At 38.8% G+C, this 21,070-nt stretch overlaps 1 protein-coding gene across 1 annotated transcript in view; it reads left to right on the forward strand.

Annotated features, from left to right (window-relative positions):
• CFAP47 (cilia and flagella associated protein 47) overlaps positions 1-21,070 on the forward strand; it is a 443,526-nt gene that overhangs the window by 99,369 nt on the left and 323,087 nt on the right. Inside the window, exons 25-26 of the mRNA XM_047764176.1 lie at positions 8,980-9,175; positions 18,373-18,582. Coding sequence (XP_047620132.1) covers positions 8,980-9,175; positions 18,373-18,582 — 406 coding nt within the window. The remainder of the gene's footprint in view (positions 1-8,979; positions 9,176-18,372; positions 18,583-21,070) is intronic.

Below are 21,070 nucleotides of genomic sequence, written 5' to 3' on the forward strand. Positions count from 1 at the left end.
AAATTTATTGAGATTAGCTTTGTGTCCCAATATGTGGTCGATTCTTGAGAATGTTCCATGAGCATTTGAGAAGAATGTGTATTCTGCTTTTTTTGGATGTAGTGTCCTGAAGATATCAATGAAGTCTAACTTTTCTATTGTTTCCTTTAGGATCTCTGTTGTTTTATTGGTTTTCTGTCTAGAGGATCTGTCCATTGATATGAGGGGGGTATTAAGGTCTCCTACTATGATTGTATTCTCATCAATATCTCCCTTTACGTCTGTTAATATTTGTTGTATGTATCTGGGTGCTCCTGTATTTGGGGCATATATGTTGATGATAGTAACATCCTCTCCTTGGATGAATCCCTTAATCATTAAGTAGTGTCCTTCTTTGTCTGTCTTTATGTCTTTTGTTTTAAAGTCTATTTTGTCTGATATGAGCGTTGTGACTCCTGCTTTTCTGTCATGACTTTTGGCGTGAAATATTTTTCCCCACCCTTTCACTTTCAATCTGTATGTATCTTTTGTCCTAAGGTGAGTTTCTTGTAGGCAGCATATTGAAGGTTTTTGCCTTTTTATCCACTCAGCCACTCTGTGTCTTTTGATTGCGGCATTCAGTCCATTGACATTTAAGGTGATAATTGATAGATGATTATTTATTGCCATTTGAACCTCGTGTTCCAGTTGATTCTATGGTTCTCCATTCTTCCTTTCTCTTTTTTTTTTTTTTGGTTGGATGGTCTCCTGTTATTATCTGCTTGAGTGTATTTTTTTTTTTTTTGCAAATGCAATATTTGGTTTTGGCTTGTGGTTGCCCTGTTTTTTAAGTATGCTAACCCCTTCCCATAATTGTGTGTTTTAGCCTGATGGTCCTGTAAGTTCAAACGCTTTATTACTATATTAAAATTAAGAAGAGAAACATACAAACAAAAAGGATTATTTACTTCCTAACATCCCTTGCCCACATTTTATGGTTTTGATGACTCTTTTTTCTTTTTTTCTTTTTAATTTTATTTTGTTTGAGGCCTGTTCATGATTAAATCTGTATGCTGGCTTATTTGAGTGACTGCTCTCTGATTGCGGTTTCCTCAGTCCTAGTTCTTCCTCTTCTTCTTTATTTTTTTTTCTTTTCTTCCTTTTCCTTCCTTTCTTTTTGGTTTAGAGAAGCCCTTTCAAGATTTCCTTTAACCTTGGTTTTGTGTTGCTGTATTCTTTAAGTTTTTGTTTGTTGGAAAAAATTTTTATTTCCCCTTCTATTTTAAATGATATTCTTGCTGGATAGAGTATTCTAGGTTGCATATTTTTTCCTTTGAGCACTTTAAATATCTCTTGCCATTCCCTCCTGGCCTGTAGTGTTTCTGTAGAGAAGTCAGCTGATATTCTTATGGGGGTTCCCTTGTAGGTAACATTCTGTTTTTCTCTTGCTGCCTTTAGGATCCTCTCTTTATCGCTAACTTTTGCCATTTTTATTATGATGTGTCTTGCTGTGGGTCTGTTTGGGTTCAGTTTGTTTGGGGCCCTCTGTGCTTCTTTTATCTTGAACCCAGCATCCTTTAGATTTGGGAAGTTTCCAGCGATAATTTCTTCAAATATGTTTTCCATCCCCTTATCTTTTTCTACACCTTCTGGAATCCCTATTATGCGTAGATTGGCCCGCTTTATATTATCCCATAGGTCTCTTATATTGCTTTCCAGTTTTTTGATTCGGTTTTCTGTCTGTTGACCGGATGAGTGATTTCCATTATTCTATCTTCCATATCACTGATTCGTTCTTCTGCATTATTCATTCTGGTTTTTACTGCCCTTAGTTCGGTTTGCATCTCTGCAAATGAATGTTCTAGTTTTTCTTGGCTCCTCCTTATATTTTCTAGTTCCTTTCTGAGGGTATCTGCATTACCGTTCATATCTTCTCTTAATTCCTTCAGTATTTTCACTATTTCTCTTTTGAACTCCAGGTCTGTCAGACTGCAGAGATCTGTTTCATTGTTGACTGTTTTAGATGAGTTCTCCTGTTGGTTTGACTGGGGGTGGTTTCTCAGCTTCTTCATCTTGCTTGTTGTTTTCTTTCTCCTGAGGGAGTTGTACTCTCTGTTATCGGGCAGTGTTTGCCTTGTCACTGCCGTGGAATATTTCCTGAGGGCTGGCGTTGTTGGTCAATCTTTTTTGAGGCAGTGTGGCTTTTCTGGAGTGTTGATGGAGCTAACAGTGTTTCTTTGAAGCAAAGGAGGACTTCCTGAGGGCAGACAGGACTGGGAGGTCCATGCCACGATGGTAGCAGATTTCACTTGGTCATGCAGAGCTTGCTCTGGTGTTTTCAGGCTGTGGGGTTCTTGCAGGGGGTTGGTGGTGTTGGGCAGCTGTTCCTCAGGAGTGCAGCACCCCCTGGGGCCTGGAGCCGCTATCTGGGTCACTGAGAACCTAAGAGGCTCTTCCCTAGGGCAGCCCAATTCAGAAGGACAGCCTGAGAATGTAGGCGGACCTTGTCACTTTCTGGCTGAGCTTGTTGCAGCTTTTCTGGGCTGCAGGGGCTCTTCCAGGGGGCTGGTGGTGCTGAGCAGCTATTCCGTGGGAGTGGGGCACCCCCTGGGGTTTTGGGCGGGTAGCAGGGCCGTTGGAAACCCAAGAGGCTCCTCCCCAGGGCAGCCCGACTCAGAAAGACCGTCTGAGATCTTTTCCCGACTCGGCCAGGCTTGTTGCCGGTTTTCTGGGCTGCAGGGGGTCTTGCCTGGAGCTGGCAGTCCTATGCAGCTGGTCCACTAGGTCTCAGCACCCCCTGGGGGCTTGGGCAGGTAGCAGGGCCGTTGGAGACCCAAGAGGCTCCTCCCCGGGGCAGCCCGACTCAGATAAACCGTCTGAGATCTTTTCCCGACTCGGCCAGGCTTGTTGCAGCTTTTCTGGGCTGCAGGGGGTCCTGCCTGGAGCTGGCAGTCCTATGCAGCTGATCCACTAGGGCACCCCCTGGGGGCTTGGGTGGGTAGCAGGGCCATTGGAGACCCAAGAGGCTCCTCCCTGGGGCAGCCCGACTCAGAAAAACCGTCCGAGAATTAGGCCGATCTATTCATGGCCTGGCTAGGCTTGTTCTAGCTTTTCTGGGCTGCAGGCCTTTTCTCGGGGGGTGGTGGTGTTTGGTGCTGCTCTGCAGAATGGTAGCCCCTCCAAAGGGCAAGCAGGCCTGTGCAGGGACAGCCCCTGCGGTGGTAGGCTTCAGGCAATTGTTGAGGTCAGCCCTCCTGGATGGCAGGCCGCCCCAGGTCTGGCGAGGGTGTAGGGGGTGGCGGGGGTGGGGGGAGGGGATGCACTGGGAAGCACAGCTTTCTGCTAGCTAGCGGGCCTGTAAGCTTGCTGTGGCATGGGGGGTATTCTATGGGGACCCACCCCTTCTTCTCTCCCCTCCCCAGCACGGGCGCAGACCAGGCTCTTCTCCCAGGTTCCCTCTGATGCGGCTTTCCACTTCCCCGCCCCTAGAGTATTGCTCCCTTCCTCTGCGACAGCTTTGTTTTCTAGTCTCCCAGGCAGTCTCTGCCCCGTCAAATGGTTTCTAGACCTCCCAAGCAGTTTCTGCTCCACCCCACCCCCCCAGCCCGGGGACTATCCTCTGGAGCCGAGGTCTCGGTGCCCAGCCCCCACCCAGGCGTCCCCCGGCCCTTTCCTGGGGAATAACCTCTGGAGCCGAGGACTCGGTGCCCAGCCCCCACCCAGGCGTCTCAATTTTTGGTGACTGTGCCGGTAGTTCAGATGGTCCGTTCGGTTCTTGATCGGCTTTTCCGTACTCCAACTTACTGCTACACTCTTCTCTGCATCTGGAGATTCCTCCAGTTCGTTTGATCTTTCCCCCGGTAGGTGACTTTCCAGGGTGCGGGATCCCTTTCTCCTCCTCAGTTCCCTTTCTGGAGCGCCCGTCCCGCTCGGATTCACCTTCTCTCACTCTCCTCTTTTCTCCCGTTCTGCCCAGTAATGTCACGAACTTCTTGCCGTTATTGATGTTTAGGTTCCTCTGCCAGCGATTGGTTGCTGTTCTGTGCGAGTCATTTATTCTGTAGATGTGCTTTTTTTGTTGTGTTTGTGGGAGAGGGTGAGTGTGTCCCCCTACTCCTCCGCCATCTTGTCCTCTACCAGAGGTTTTTTAAATTCCTCACTTTTAATTATGTGGTGCCACTCCTTTGTGGCGTGCAGAGTTTCTGCTGAAAAATCAGCAGATAATTTATTGGGGTTCCTGTATGTTATTTGTTTCTTTTCCCTAGCTGCTTTCAGGATTTTCCCTTTGTCTTTAATTTTGGTCAGTTTGATTAGTATGTGTCCCAGAGTTCTCTGAATGTGTCCTCATTTTCTTTTTATTCTATTCCACATCAGTGATTTCCACCAGTCTGCCTTCCGCCTCACTTATTTGTTCTTCTTCCTCCTGTATTCTGCTGTTGGTTCTTTTCAGTGAATTTTTTTATTTCAGTTCTTGTATTTTGCATCTCTTCTTGCTTAATCTTTATATGTTCTACTTTCTTGTTTGATGTTTCCTGTAATTTATCAGTCATTGCCCCCAGTGTATTTCCAAGATCTTGAGTCATATTTACTATTGTTAAAATCTTTTTCATGGAGATTTTATAATCTCCAGATTACCTAGCTGTTTTTTTATTTTTTTTCGTGTTTCTGCATCTCAGTCATAATTCTCTGCCTTTTGTATTGATTTTTAATGTTGTTTCCTTTTTGCAGACAATAAATTTGTAGCCTCTCTTGTTTCTGATGTCTGCCCCCCTTGTGGCTGAAGTTGGTACAGGGGTCTTATTGCAGGCTTCCTGATGGGAGGGACCATTGCCTGCCCACTGGTAGATGGAGCCTCTGGTGGGTGGGGCTTTGTCTCTGGGTATGATTAGAAGTGGCTCTGCACCTGGGTAGGGGTCATTAGGCAGCTTCTTTGCTGAGGGGTGGGGTCGTGTTCCCACCTCGTTTGTTGTTTGGCCTGGGGCTTCTCAGCCCTGATGGTTGGGACCAGATTTTTCCACAATGGCCATCTCTAGAGGAGTTCACACTGATGATTATTTCTGAGACCTTTGCTTCCAATATCCTTCCCCCACAGCAAGCCACAGTTAATCCGTTTTCCCAGGAGATCCTCCAAGAACCACAGGCACTTCTGACCCAGATTCCTATGGAGTCTCTGATTTTCCCTGGGACACAGTGCACACAGATCCTTTGTGTGCCTTTCAAGAGTGGAGTCTTCATTTCCCCCTAGTCCCAGGTAGCTCTTGTGCACATGGTCTGCCGGCCCTCAATATCAAATGCTCCAGGGGCTCCTTCTCCCAATGCCAGATCCCCAGGTTTGGGAACCTGACGTGGGGTTTGGAACTCTCACTTCTGTGGACGAGCCTCTTTGATATGGTTACTTTCCAGTCTGTGAGCCACTCACCCAGTGGGTATGGGATTGCTTATATAGTGTAATTGCTGCTCCTACCCTCTTGTTGTTTTGTCCTTTTTGTTTTTTGGTGTAGGATATCTTTTTTGATAGTTTCTAGTCTATTTTGTTGATGGTTGTTCAGCAGTTGACTGTAATCTTGTTTTTTTCGTGAGAGAAGGTGAGCTCCATTCCTTTTACTCCACCATCTCAATCCCATCTCAAGTCTGACATTCAGCCTTTCCCTTTAAATCATGGTCAGGGCCTCTGTGCTTATTTCCTTTGCCTTGTAGATGCAACTTTTGATATCTTTATCACTTAAAGTACTGCAGATATACTTTATCTCCACTTTGGCTGGACCTGGTTATGTTGGTCACTGACCAGGGCTGCCTTATATTGCCAGAGCTTTCAAGAGTTTTAATGAGGTAGTTTTTAGTTTTCATCCCAACTTTATTGCCCTTCCTTGGACTGCTACAGGATGGAGCCTGGGGCTGTGCTAGTATATGTTACCCACACTGATCTCTTGGCAAACCTCAAATCCCTTCTGAATCTAAACCATTGTTCTTGAATCTAATTTGTGTGACTACACTCTCCCTCACCTTGGATAAGATTGTTCTTAGTTTTCATGTAAATACTCTCAGTGTTTCATGAGCCTGACACCCAGGGTGTGCATATCTTAGAAAATTCTCAATATGAGAAAACATGGAATTTTTCAGGTAAGGAGCTTCAGGAAGAGAAGGTATTGACAACTAGCTTCTTTAAGCAGACAGGAGCAAAGGAGCAGCCAGAAGGTGCTTGAAAAATAACTATGAAGAGTTTTTTTCCTCTTTTTTTGAAGAAGTCTATACTAGTATTTGTCTCTAATTAAAAGCATCTGCTTAAGTACCTTTATAGTTTGTATAGCATAGCTAAAGAAGCATACCAAATGCCATTTCCAGACTATTTTTCTATTTAAATGGGTGTTATAGTAACTTACCTGTTATTCTTCCTAATTCTTCTTACTTATGAAGCACTGTTAAGATTACATTGTATATGCCATTTGGGTTTATTCACATTCCCATTATTGGGCTTTTCTATCCCTCTCTCAGTCATGCATGTTGGCTCCTGGCAGGCTGTGTTTGTTCCCTTTTCGAGAGGAATTCTTTTGGCTGAAGGAAGATGCCTCATGCAGAAATGCCTAGGTGGTTAAGCCTAAGCACCACCTCTACCTCAAGTGGCCTAGCCCCTTCTCCCTCCTGTCAGAGATCTCAGAGTTCCCTAAGGCATTCTTCCTGGTGAAAGAATCATTTGCAGAAAGAATTCAGAAACAAGATAGGGCGATCGAGAAAGTAAAGTGAGGATTTATTTAAGCAAGAATATCCTGTCAGAGGGAGAGCAGTCAGACAGACTGCCCTGGGTTTCTTTGGCAACTAGTTAGGAGGAGTTACACAATTGAAGGGCAGAGTATTCATTGGGAAAGAGGAGTTTGGGGTTGTATTCCCTGATTTTCATTCCAGCTCCACCTTCCTGAAGGGAGGAGGGATTTTTGTCCTTATTTAGCCTTGATTAAAAGTGTCATGGAGTCTGTACATGATGGGTACTTCTTATCTGCAAGGCTGATTTTAGTATAATGAGGATATAATGAGCAACAGGATACATTTGAATGCTGGAGATTCCAGGCCTTTTCCATCTTTCTTTGTCTTCTTCCAGGACACTATCACCCCAAAATGTGTGGTTTCCTGTCAGTCTGGAGACTCCAGCTTTTCTTTGTCTGTCCACAAACCGTGCTATTTACATGATGTGTGGTTTCCAGCCACCTGGCCAATGGATCACTCCACCCTTTTTCTGCTCATGTCTCGATATCTGCCTGCTGTAACAGGATCAGGTTGAATGTGTAGTCTCAAGTACAACTTTTCATAGGTTCTTGTTCTGCCCTACTCTGCTTTCTTCTTCTACCCATGGGTTCCTCCTGAGAGCCCTTCCTCAGTACATTATTTGCATCAGGATTTCTGGAACACTGCTGTGTTTTATACATATGGCAATAAAATACCCATGACTAGCTATGTTACCAATATAAAAGACAGGTCAGGAACCTATTACCACTTTTACGTTTTTTAGAGCATTCATTGAGCTGTATGTTTGCCCTCTCGGTAATATTCTGTTAGCATAGTGTTGCATTAAATCGGTGCCCAGAACACCTCTTACCCTGGCCTTTATAGTCACTTCAGATTTGTGTGTGAGAAACAGTACGTGGGATACTATGATTAGTAGATATTTAAAATGTATCATCTTTTACTACCTCTGTTTAGAACTCTGAAAATATGATGTAAAATATCAAATATTCTCTGCATTCTGAAGTTTACTTTCTAAAAATAATTAGGTTTAATTATATATTTCTGTGTATTTCTATGTATTTCTTCATTGCTTCTACTGTGTCTGGTCCTAAAAGAAATACAACAAAAGCTAGTCCAGCCAAAGCTACCATCTGTATTTCGGTACAGGGCTTCTTCTTTATGTCCCTATCAACATTTTTATCCAGATGAAATGGACTGGATCATCTAGAAAAAAATAAGAAACATTTCCATTTGACTTTTCCTTGATTATGGGGCTGAGCCCAAGCAGTCCAACCTATGGTTCCTTCTTTAAGATCTCATCCTAACTCTTAAAAAATTGAGCATGCCTGTAACATCTTTATATAACTTACATCTCACATGAGAGATGAGAAAGAATGCATACCTGAACTTGAAAACATTTGTTCATCTGTTCATAAATGCCCAGTAGCCTTAGGTCATTCAAGGAACCTCTTTGTCCATTTACCTAGAAACCTTTAGCACTTCTGAAACCCAGAAATAATCTCAAAGCAGCCCATTCAAAATTCAGAATTAAGTACATTTTGAATTCTAAGATATTACCTTGAATTCATATTTACCAGATCACGTTTTATCCCTATGAGACTTCTGTTTGGCGATTTGGGTCTTAAAAGGCACTGGCAACTTGTTGTGATGGCACTTGTGGTCTGAGACCAGGCTGCTGCCTCCTGTACTGAGCCCTTTTCTCCAGCACAGACTGCCATTCCTCCTGTGAGTTGCCACATGGGAATTTCCTGTCTTTTCCTATGAGGTGAAATTGGCCAGTCAATGACCCTGACAGCCTTTCATGAAACTAAAAGCCTGGACAAAAGCACATCCCTTTTTCTGTCAGCATATTCATTTCTCAGTCATCTCCTGAGATCCTCAACGCAGTTACCTGACCTCATCTTCATACCTCATATACTAAAGGGATGGGCAGCTCCTGTTAAGGCATAAAAAGCAATGAAAGAAAAGAAGTTCTGTTGTACTCTTCCCCCAAGGTATATGTATTTTCCCATAATAATGGAAATCTACTTTTAAGGAGACTCACTCTATTTCTAGAGAGTGCACTTTAAAAGATTTTTATTTTAATGGCACCTCATTACATGTCTTAAGTTCATTAGTAGGATACATCCAGTTTCTGGGTAATCTGTTCTGCTCCACTGAGCCTTAACTTCCTAGGACCTCTTAATATTTAGTAAGGTTTAAACTATGTAAATGTTTTTTTGTGTGTGTGTGTGTGTGTGAACTAATCTAAAATACTTTATAAAAATATTTTTCTTTCATTAGAACATCCTAGAAAATACACAGCGGATATTCCTATGCGTTTAAATGATAATCCAGTTTGCTATCAAATGTTACATCTGGTTGGAGAGGTAAAATTACCCAACTTATTGTTTGACCCTGCTTTCATATTTTTCACTCCTGTTCCTTTGGGTGTAACAGCTGTGGTTGATATCAACATTTTACCTCAGAACTATTACAGGTAAGTGCTATATGTGAATTTATCACATTTTCTTTAGATGCTTTTTTGTTTATGTCTGTGTTCTATGAGTCAGGACCAATGACTGATTTGTTTCTGTAGTTAGAGTGAACTATTAAAATATGTAACTGTACTTTTAAATTACCCCCCCCCCAAAAAAAAAGCCCATTTAGGTATCTCACAGGTAGCCATTTAATTTTCTTGGGAATTTTTTTGGTATGTGTCTCTTCGTGGAATAAGAAGCAGGCTTAAAAATTCAGTGTATTAATTGTCTTGTTCTATGTGACAGATTACCATAGACTCAGTGCCTTACAACATGAGTTTTTTTGGGGGGTGGGGTGGTCAGGCATCCAATCCACTGATCAAGGTCTCACCTCAGTAGGCAGAAATAAAGGTGTGGGCTGTAGCAGCATTCTCATCTGAGGCTCAGTCCTCCTACAAGATCTCTGGTTGTTGGCAGAATTACTTGTTGTAGTTGTAGGACTAAGGCATCATTTTCTTGCTGGCTATTGGCTCAGACAACTCTCAGCCCTTAGATGGCACCCTCAAGTCATAGAAACGTTGCCCCTTCTTCACAAGATGGTATTTAACTCATTCAAAGCCAGAAGGATACTATCTCTCTGACTTTTTCTCTCACCTGATTAAAGCTGATCCACCCATAATTATCTCCCTTTTGCTTACTCAAATTCCACTGAGTGGAGACCTTAATTACATATGGAAAGTCCCTTTACTATTGTCATATAGCATAGCTTAATCACCAAAGTGATGTATTATCATATTTACAGATCCTCCCACCCAAGGAATTAGGAAGTTTTTACACTAAGAAACAGAACTCTTGGTCATTACAAAATTCTGCCTGTCATATGCACACGCTATAGAGGAATGCAATTTGCGATCTGTTTTCATTTTTTAAAAAACTTTATAAATAGCGCCCACCCCAGTCCTGTACTGGCCTAGATACATTATACACCCTCACAGTACAAAGCAAATAGAGCTTGCGTGTGTGTTTCTGTATATAACTGCTGGCCTACCGAGAAGTGTAGGAGGTCTCCAAGGGGTTCAGATTAAACCACACCAAAACATACTTAGAAGCTGAGACCAGAGTAGGAGCAGTGAGCTGAGGTAACATGCTGAATACAGTCTTGTTCTTAAATCTTGGGATAACTTTAAATAGGAAAACTTAATTTCAGAAACCTGGATTAATCCAGGGACACTGAAAGAGGCTAAAATGGTTGCATTTCAGTAAGTCCTCCTACCTTTCAGCAGAAGCAAGCAAATCTTCTCTAGATCAGTGGTTCTTAAACTTTGGTGTATATCAGCATCTTCCTAAGGTCTTTTTACAACAGAGATTGTTGGATCCTTTCCCCAGAATTTATGACTCAATAAGCCTGGAGTGGAATGAAATAATTTGTATTTCTGGTAAGTTTCCAGATGATACTGATAATACCTCTTCACTTTGTAAACCTCTACCTTAAAAGAAGCTACCTTTGGTTTTGGCCCATATTTCAGTTTCCACAGATGGCGCTCAGTCAGAAAGGAGCACAGTGTCAAGCATCGCAAAACTTACGGAGGGAAGACGCAAACTTAGAGTTTGTGACTCCTAACTTAGAGTCCGCACAAACAACCATCTTAAGATTTAGGTTCTTAAGTAAATCAGATACTGGAATTATCAGACACAGAATATGAATCTTTTAAAAAAATAAAAGATGGCATTATAAAAATGAGTGGATTGTACAATATAGATTGAAAAATGAACCAAATATAACTTTTGGATATTACATTTTTATGGGTTTATTTTTTATAGAAGTATAGTTGATTTACAATGTTTCTTCAATTTCTGTTGTTCAGCAGAGTGACCCAGTAATACCTAAATGTACATTATGTATATTTCTAAATAAAGCATGTAGGGTTAGATTTTAAGGGCATCCACTAAACCTAAGTTTGTATGTACCTCAGTTAACTTTATAAGGGAAACACACTTTTTTTGTTTTTGCTTTTTAGAGCCACACCCATGGCATATGGAAGTTCCTAGGCTAGGGGTTGAATCAGAGCTACAGCTGCCAGCCTGTGCCACAGCCACAGCAACGTGGGATCTGAGTCTATGGCCTACACCACAGCTCATGGCAACACCAGATCCTTAACTCACTGAGTGAGCAAGGCCAGGGAGTTAACCCACATCCTCATGGATACTAGTCAGGTTTGTTTCTGCTGTGCCACAATGGGAACTCCCAGAGAAGCATACTTTTTAAAGCAGGGGAAAACTGAAACAAAAATGGTGATAAAAGCTCTAAATAGTTGAGTAATTCAATGTAATGTAAATAGTTTACTGTGACCAGTTAAAAGACAGAAACTGTTAAATAAGAAAAAAAATCCAACTTCCTATTAAGAGAAGTGTATATGAAACATAAGGAGAAAGAACAGTTTTTCAACTTTAGAACTATTGATATATTGGGGATGAGAATTCTTTTTTTTTTTTTTTTTTTTGTTAGAATCTATCCTGTACTTTGTAAGATATTTAGCAGCCTCTCTGGCCACTACCAATAGCATCCTCCCTCCACAGTTGTGAAAGAAAAAAAAATGTCTCCATATATTGCAACATGTCCTCTGGAGAGCAAAACCACTCCCAGTTGAGAACCACCAAAGTAAAATCATAGGAAAAGATATAGCAGCATAACCAAAAGAAAGTTGGATAAAAGTATTATTGTCACATGTGATAACTTTAAGAGGTAAAACATTTTTAATACAGGAAAGTCATTGGAGTGTCCGTCGTTATGCAGTGGTTAATGATTCTGACTAGGAACCATGAGGTTGCGGGTTCGATCCCTGGCCTTGCTCAGGGTTAAGGGTTAAGGATCCGGCGTTGCCGTGAGCTGTGGTGTAGGTTGCAGACGTGGCTCTGATCCCGAGTTGCTGTGGCTGTGGCGTCGGCCGGCAGCTACAGCTCTGATTAGACCCCTAGCCTGGAAACTTCCATATGCCGTGGGAGCAGCCCTAGAAAAAAGGCAGAAAGACAAAAAAAAAAGAAAGAAAAGTAATTAAATAAGTATAAGAGATAGAGCCAAACTGGAAAATATTAGAATTCTAAAATTATATTCACAATTATAAAGGTCTTAGAATATATGAACCTCAAATTAAAATAACAAGGGAAAATTGAAAATTTGTCCTATGTTGTAAGATATTTCAACATATATGTCAATTACTGATGAGTTTAGAAGTCAGATATATTTGCATAGATAAAATGATTTGAACAAGATATTTAAAAAGCCTCATTTAATACTAATATTATTAAAAGTAGTGTCAAAATAGTATTACAGTTTACTGCACCCTGCAGTTAGATAATACATTTTTCTCAATTATACATGGGATATCTCCAAAAACTGAAATTGTATCATTCTGTATTTCATGTTTAACAAATTTTAAAGAGTTGACATAATATAGATTGCCCTCTGATAATTATAATAAAATAAAAATCAATAAATGATAACAGATCTCCCATATATTTCTAGAAATGTTGAAAAAAGCTTTTGTAGAGTGCCAAAGAAAATATCATATTGAATTTTGCAAATATATAATAATATACTGTATATCAAAACATGAAAACAACATTTGCTGAAAATCATGGTATATATAATGCAGTCAAATGCTTTAAACAGTCTTTGAGTATTAGAGTCAAAGACTAAAGTTGAAAGAGATACTGTGACTTCTGTTGCTTTCTGTAGACAATTAGGCCTGCATCTCTGTTAAGTAAACTGCATCTGTTACATGAAATAAATACCAAAATTCCAGTGGTTATGCAAAAAATGAATAAGTAAATTTATGTAATACAATAAAAATGATACTTAGATGGAAATACAGTTATAAATGCCGATCATCTTTTAAAAAGTATTAGAAGTTTCAGTTACTCGATTTAATAAATAAGACTACTAGATTAAACCCAAGGGCAGACAAAATGAAAAATAATAGAAATTAAAGGAATAGAAAACAAATATATAGAAGATAGGCTCACTGAAACCAAAAGTTGGTTCTTTCAAATACCAATGCAATGGACACTGTTACAGTGAAGTTGACAGGGAACAAAAATAGGAAAGGAACAACTAAATAATATTAAGAATAATGAGGTATAAACCTATATCCAGTGGAGAAAAATGAGATAATCAAAATACTACAAAGAAATTTATTCCAATATATTTGAAAACTTAAATGAAATGAGACATTTATAAAAATAAATGTAATAAATATTATATAAATAATAAATATGTATTTTATGTATTATAGTTTACTAAAACCACAGTGAAAATAAATAGAAAGTCTTCGAATCAGTAGTTAATATCATCTCACAAGGAAAACACCATCTTTAATGATTTTATAGGCAAGTTTTACTAAACTTTCAAGAAACTAATAAATCAAACCTTGTACAAATATTTCCAGAGAACAAAAAGAGGGAGAATGTGCTGTAATTTGTTTTATAAAGTCAGAATTTTTTTATTATAAAATTTGATAATGACAGTGTGAGAAAAGTAAATTATAGGCCAATCTCATGAATATATGTACAATAATTCTTAATAGGTGATATATGTACATATATCTCAATATAATATATATCACATATGTAATGTATTTTAATAGATCGTGATCAACTTGGGTATAGCCTAGTATTCCAAGGTTTGCCTAATGTCTGAAAAGCTAAGGTGCCTTTTGATTTCATTTACTTTATAGTTACCAAAGGGGGCAGGTGGGGGGAGAGATGAATTGGTGGTTTGAGATTAGCTGTGGTGTAGGTCGCATATGTAGCTCAGATCCTGCATTGCTGTGGCTGTGGTGTAGGCCAGCAGCTACAGCTCTGATTCAACCCTGAGCCTGGGAACCTCCATATGCTGTGAGTGTGGCCCTAAGGACATACATGCATATATACACACACACACACACACACACAAACATACATACATAAATAAAAAAGAAAAGGCAAGGATGCCTTTTTTTTTTTTTTTTTGGTCTTTTGTCTTTTCAGGGCCCCACCCACGGCACATGGAGGTTTCCAGGCTAGGGGTCTAATCGGAGCTGTAGCTGCTGGCTGTGCCACACAGCAACGCCAGATCCAAGCCGTGTCTGCGACCTACACCACAGCTCACGGCAACGTCGGATCCTTAACCCGCTGAGCAAGGCCAGGGATCAAATCCGCAACCTCATCGTTCCTAGTTGGATTTGTTTCTGCTGCACCATGACGGGAACTCCAAGGATGCCTATTATCACTGCATCTCTAACACATTTTACTGGAGAACCTAGTCCATGCAGGGAATTAAGAGAAATAAAATATATGAGGAGAGGAATATATGCTTCAGAACTATCATTATCTGTTGATTAGAAAACTTTCTGTGTGGGAAATTAAAGGAATCTATATGCAGATTTTTAAGCTATGAAAATCATTTATCAAGACACACAGATGTAAATCCAGTATTTAAAATTCAACAGCATTTCCGCATACAACATTTAGAACTTGCAATTGCAAAACTACTATTCATAAAAATGTTAACAATTAAAGATAATAGGAAGAATTATATGGAACAATATAGAGAAAAACTAAAATTTTAAAAAATTTAAAAATTAAAACGAATGTCAAAGAGCTCATAAATAAGTGAAGATTTACACCATATTCGTGGATTGGGGTATTCAGTATTGTAAAAAGGACAGTTCACAAATCAGTTTAGATATTTCATGCAACTGCAGTACAAATTCAAATAAAAATTTGCATAGAGATTGGCAAGTAAAAGTCTAAATTTTATATGGAAGAATCAAGGTTCAAGAATAGCCTAGTCATCCCTGAAGAAAGACAACAAGGTGAAAAGTGTCTTCCCAAATATCAAAACTAAGTCACCTTGATACTGGTGCAGTGATAAATAAAATGAGCAAAAGAATAGAATAAAAAGACTTGAAAAAGGCCTACACATGAATAGATACTGAATATATGATAAAGATAATATATCTCTTTGGAGAAAAGAGATTACTATGCAATAGTTAGTGTTGGAACAATTGATTGAATGGAATATTTCAAACTGGATTCCTTTCTTAAACAAAAATTCATTACACGTGGATTAAAGGCTTAAATGTGAAAGGCAAAATATAAAAAAAAATAGAGAAAACAATTTTAACATCTCTGGGTAGAGAAAGGTTTCTTAAGACTTAAAATCATGCTAACAGTAAAATAAATGACTGATAAAAATTAATCAGAAAAATATCAAATAATGGAACTGTTGGCACAAAGTTCCAATAGGAATTTCACAGATAAGAATTCATGAATGGAAAACAAACACATGATAACATTTATCCAACCTGTTTGTAAACTTGGAAATAAAAATTAGGGACTACAATAAGATAGTGTTTTGCCTGTTCTAGGTCAGCAAATGTTAAGAAGTCACATTGTCAGTGAGTAAGACCATACTGGATGATACTATGTAAAGTATAACATCTACACATTTCACAGTCCAACAATTGCACTTCACTGTATATACCAGAAAAACTCATCAGGGAAATGAAAACCAAAACTGCAGCAAAATATCACCTCACACCTGTCAGAATGACTGTTGTCATTCTGAGGATGTTGAGAAAGGAGAGCCCTTGTTTACAGTTGGTGGAAATGTAAATTGGCCAAGCCACTATGGCAAACAGTATGGAGGTTCCTCAAAAAAATGAAAAATAGAACCACCATATGATCCAGTAATTCCATCCCTGGGTATATATACAAAGGAAACAAAAACACCAGTTTGGAAAGATACATGCACCCCAGTGTTCATAGCAACATTATTTACAATAGCCAAAGTATGGAAGCAACCTAAGTGTCAAGAAAGTGTGTGTATACACATATATATAATAAGCTACAAAGATGTATTATATAAGAGAATATAGTCAATATTTTTAAAATAACTGTAATATTGAATCACTTCATACGCTGTACACCTGAAACTAATATAACATTGTAAATCAAATATACTTCAATAAAAAAAGAAAAAGGAGTTCCCTTGTGATGCAGTGGGTTAAGGATCCAACATTGTCACTGCAGCAGCTCTGGTCACTGCTGTGGCACAGGTTTGATCCCTGGCCCAGGAACTTCCACATGCCAGGGGTGAGGACAAAAAAAAAAATAAAAAAAAGAAAGAAAACTCTTGCACATGTGTACTGCAAGGTAAGTTTGAAATTATTCATAGTTATATTATTCAGAATAGCAAATTCTGAGAACTGCACAAATGTCCAGTGACAGATGAAAGGATCAATAATTTGTGATATATGTGCATGCATATTTTATAGCTGTGAAGTAGAGCATTTTCAACTAATGAGGCAACTGTAATAGGTATCTTAGAGATACTGAGATTAATAAAAAAAAGCTCAAGACATATATTGATATCCTTTATATAAAATGACAGGAAAGTAAAACCAAACATTTTTTATTTAGAAATATATGCCTGCTTATAGCTTTAGAAATAGACGTAGAGAGTAGCTGGTTGACATGTTAAAATTATATAAATTGTGAGGATTTGTGTACCAATGTGAATTGCCTATTAGTGTTATTTTCATAAACTGCCGGATCTTGGATCCACATCAGAGCTTCTCTAGTTCAGTTTCTGATTTTCTAGTTAAGCACTCTGAGATCCAGAGAAGACAATTTCCAAATGTGATGTAACGATTGGAAATAAATGAAAAGTATCCAAGTTGAGGAGCATGTCATGACTTTCAGTTTTTCCCATTTGGCCTGCAAGAGATGATGAGTGCTTACTTATGCCTTGTACCTTGCTCTAAGTGCTGTCTTGTGTGAGAGTGTAGTTCTTCAGCATTAACTTGACGACTCTGGGATTCACAGTTTTTCTAAGACCTTATTTTATAAGTAGACACTAAACTCTGTTGCTTAAACAGGAAATAGAAGTGACTTGAATTATATTGTACTAGAAAGTACTTTGTTTTGTCAAGAAATATTATATATGAATTAATGTTTTAATCTCAGGTTTTGAATTAATGTATAATGGTGTCAATTTTAAAGCTACGTCAAGTTAAAAGCTGAGTCTTACAAAACATGATACAAGGAAATGAACATGTGAAAGAGACTAAGGATGATGTAACCTATTCTCATTATATATACAGCTAAAACCATTTGCATTAATGACTTATCCAATGACATGTTGTTAATTAGCAATGGAATTGGATTCAAACCTGATTAATAAACTACTTTTTCATGCTTTGATGAACCTTATGAATTTAACTAATTCAAGTTGAGACTCTACTTTTTCTGGTGAATTAGCTGAATAATCTTCATTCTGTTTAACATACTAGGGGTGGGAATTCTCTGATGGACTAGTTAAGACTCAGCACTTTAACTGCTGCAGCTTGGGTTCAGTCTTTGGTCTGGGAGCTGAGATCCCACATCAAGCCGCTACCCATTGTGCCAAAAAAAATAAATAAATAAATAAAGGAAATAACCAAAAAATAAAAAGAAATACTAGGGTAATATGGTTTCCATATTTTAATACCTCTTACTTGCTATAGGAACCTTACATATATAATAAAGCAAAGTCATGTGGTAAAATATTTATTGACAACTAAAAGTTATCAAGTAGTAACTAGGTTGAAAGGGAATAGCACATACTATGCTATTAAATATAAGAAACATTTTAGATTGGCTAAATAAATTATATAATGAAATATGCAAACATTAAATAGAATTTTTAAATTGTAATGATTAAAAAAATATTCATGAAATATGTTTACAGTGCTTAATAGTACCCAAATTTAAAAAAGATATATGTATATGCATTTGTTAATATTATTTAATCTTCATGCAGTAAAACTTTAGCTAATAAAGAGGTAATTTTTTGTAAATTTTTTTCAGGATATATTTAAGGGCAGCACTTTTTATCATGGCTGTGGTTAAAAACACATTGTATTTAATCAGGCATTTTAATTCTCATTTTTAATACTGAGAGGACAAAAGGAACTTTTGATCATCTTATATGGTGCTTGGTTAAATTAATATGTTATCAATTTTACTTAAGCTGTGACCAGAAAATGAGGGAGATTACAAAAGTATCTTTAGTAATTGGGCATATTATTGTAAATATTTATTGTTTTATTTTTTCTAATGATTCAGAAAACAAGGAAAACACATTAAATCCAATTACTTGCACATATTTTGAGCCTTTTTTTAAATTTTTAAACAGAGATTCAACTTTAAATGTCCAGATTTCCCCAGCAAGACTTCTTGGTGGTAATGAGATTCAGCCTCTTTCGGTGAATTTTCCAAAAGGCAAAGTCATTAAGGGCTCTCCCAGTGGAATCAATGCTCCGCTCGCCTGCCAACTCAGTTTCACATCATCTAAACCTGTGTCATTTTTCACCAATGTTCTTTTCTGTGATGGCAGAGATAACTGGTAAGACATTTAAATGTAGATTCTTTTATATCTGACAGTGAAGAATCGTTGGTTTATATTCTACACTATTATAAAATGTTAAAAAAAGAGACATCTAAAATAATTACTTTGGACATAAAGATTTTTTTAAAAAGTTCCAAATGCATTGTTGCTATCTTGGGAAATAGTGTAATAGTGGCTATCAGCATATACTCTGGAGCTAGGCTTCCTGGATTTGAATCCTGGCTCTGTAGACTATGGTCAAGTTACGTAATCTTCAGAGCCTCTCAGTTCCCTCATTTGTAAAATGGGGATAATAGCAGAACCTATCTGTTCTGTTATCATGAGAAATTCGTTGAGTCGATTATTTTTGAGTAATTGTACATGAGCTGGCATAAAGGAAATGCTCAGTCAGTATTAAATGAAAATGAGAAACATTAGCATGAGGACTTTCCAAACAATGTGATTTTGTTGCATGTTCCTTTAGCAGGAGGAAATTAAAATACACCTTGGTTAAACCATGTTTCTGGATGCCTTACCTTGTAGGGCCAGAAATTCCACTTTTACTTTATGCTCTAAGATGATTTGACTCACCAAATGGCAAGAGGCTAATATGTAGAGCAATAAAGTTTGTTTAAAATGTTTGTAGTGTAGAGGGAATTATATACTCAAGGTATGTACTCTATGTGACAATTTATTAACTTTTAGTGAGGTCATTATAGTATATTCATAGTCAGAGGATTGGTTTATGTGTTAGGAATTAGAAGGGTGAGGACAGATGGTATTGCAATGTTGCATAGTGGACACGGTACCTGGAGCTCTGACCTCCAGCTTCCATGTCCCCTTCTCACTTATGTTGATCGATAAAATTATCTAAATTACACCTTTCTGACTCCCTTTTTTGTCTTTTGGTGCTACCAGTCAATCTTTTTTTGACATTAAATAACTCTTTTTTTTTTTTTAATGGAATTGCTTTAGACTTCTATCAAGAATTGAACTCTCTGCTTCCATCCTGGGAGGCCGTCTGTCTTTTTGTATGTTACTGACTTTGTTCATAAAAGCTTAACTTTACTTCACTCTAGTCCACAAATTCACACTTTGCTGAAAGCACTACATAATGTGTACTTTTGAGCTCACCAATAAAAATCATAAATAATTTATCCATGAATGTCATAAAACTAATGAATGCTCAGACCACATTGCCAGGTTGAGGAAAGAAATAGTTTCAATAAATGCCGTGTGAACTAGATGGCTTCTTGGATAGTGGTACGTGGTACAGTTGCCTCTAAGAGAAGCATGACTAGGTTTCACTGTTAATAGTTTGTTGACATCTGGTCACAAACAGGATGTAAGGAGACCTGAAAACAGTCTCTAGAAGGAGGAGGGCCCATGTATTTGATGATTTTCTTGTCATTTCTTTTTCGTTTATTTATTTTTCCACTGTATAGCATGGGGGCCAAGTTACACATACATGTGTACATACTTTTTCCTCCCATTGTTATGTTGCAATGTAAGTATCTAGACATAGTTGTCAATGCTACACAGCAGGATCTCATTGTAAATCCATTCCAAGAGCAATAGTTTGCATCCTTTAACCTCAAGCACGCGATCCCTCCCACTCCCTCCCTCTCCCCCCCAGGCAGCCACAGGTCTATTCTCTAAGTCTGTGATTTTCTTTTCTGTGGAAACGTTCATTTGTGCTTTGTCTTGTCATTTCTTTTTGTTGTGTGTTTCCTTTCATCTTTGAAGCTCATCTGCTCTTCACTGATTTCCCTACCTTTCTTCCCTTACCCTAAACTCCATTTCAACCCTCAGCAGGTTTGGGATAAAGTAGAGCTTTTGGAACTAATTTAGAAACTTTGAAAATCATAAATAGGCTACAAAAGACTGTTCCATGTACAAGGAAACAAAATCATGGACATTCCCTGGAGCCTTAACTGGCAAATCCTCTTACTGATCAGTGGACTCTTTGGTGGGACCATTCCATCTGAGAAGAGATCACAACAATGGGGTTTCCCTTTATATCCTGCTGCTGCAGACTTGACTGGGGACCTGATTTCTCCCACCCCAGGTCCACTAATTTCTCCTGTCCCAGCCCCCTGCACCATGGCTAAGGGCTAGGTGTTGGTTGATCTCTGTATGGGGGTGCATTTTGATCTTCCACTTGGTTTCATGCAGGATGCCCCATCTGCATGGAGAACAGGTGATACAGAGGCGGGGTGAAGAATAGGCCACACATCTTCCCAGTGGGGAGTAGGAAGGAGCAGGCCAGGTTGCTCAAGGTGGGAGACGGAGCATTACAATGAGACATGGCCAGAAGTTCTGTTGCAGCACAGCAGAAACAAATTCGACTAGGAACCATGAGGTTGCAGGTTCAATCCCTGGCCTTGCTCAGTGGGTTAAGGACCCAGCATTGCCGTGAGCTGTGGTATAGGTTGCAGACACCGCTCGGATCTGTGTGGCTGTGGCTGTGGCGTAAGTCAGCAGCTACAGCTCCCATTAGACCCCT

Source organism: Phacochoerus africanus, chromosome X (assembly GCF_016906955.1).
Source record: "Phacochoerus africanus isolate WHEZ1 chromosome X, ROS_Pafr_v1, whole genome shotgun sequence".
Taxonomy (NCBI): Eukaryota; Metazoa; Chordata; class Mammalia; order Artiodactyla; family Suidae; genus Phacochoerus; species Phacochoerus africanus.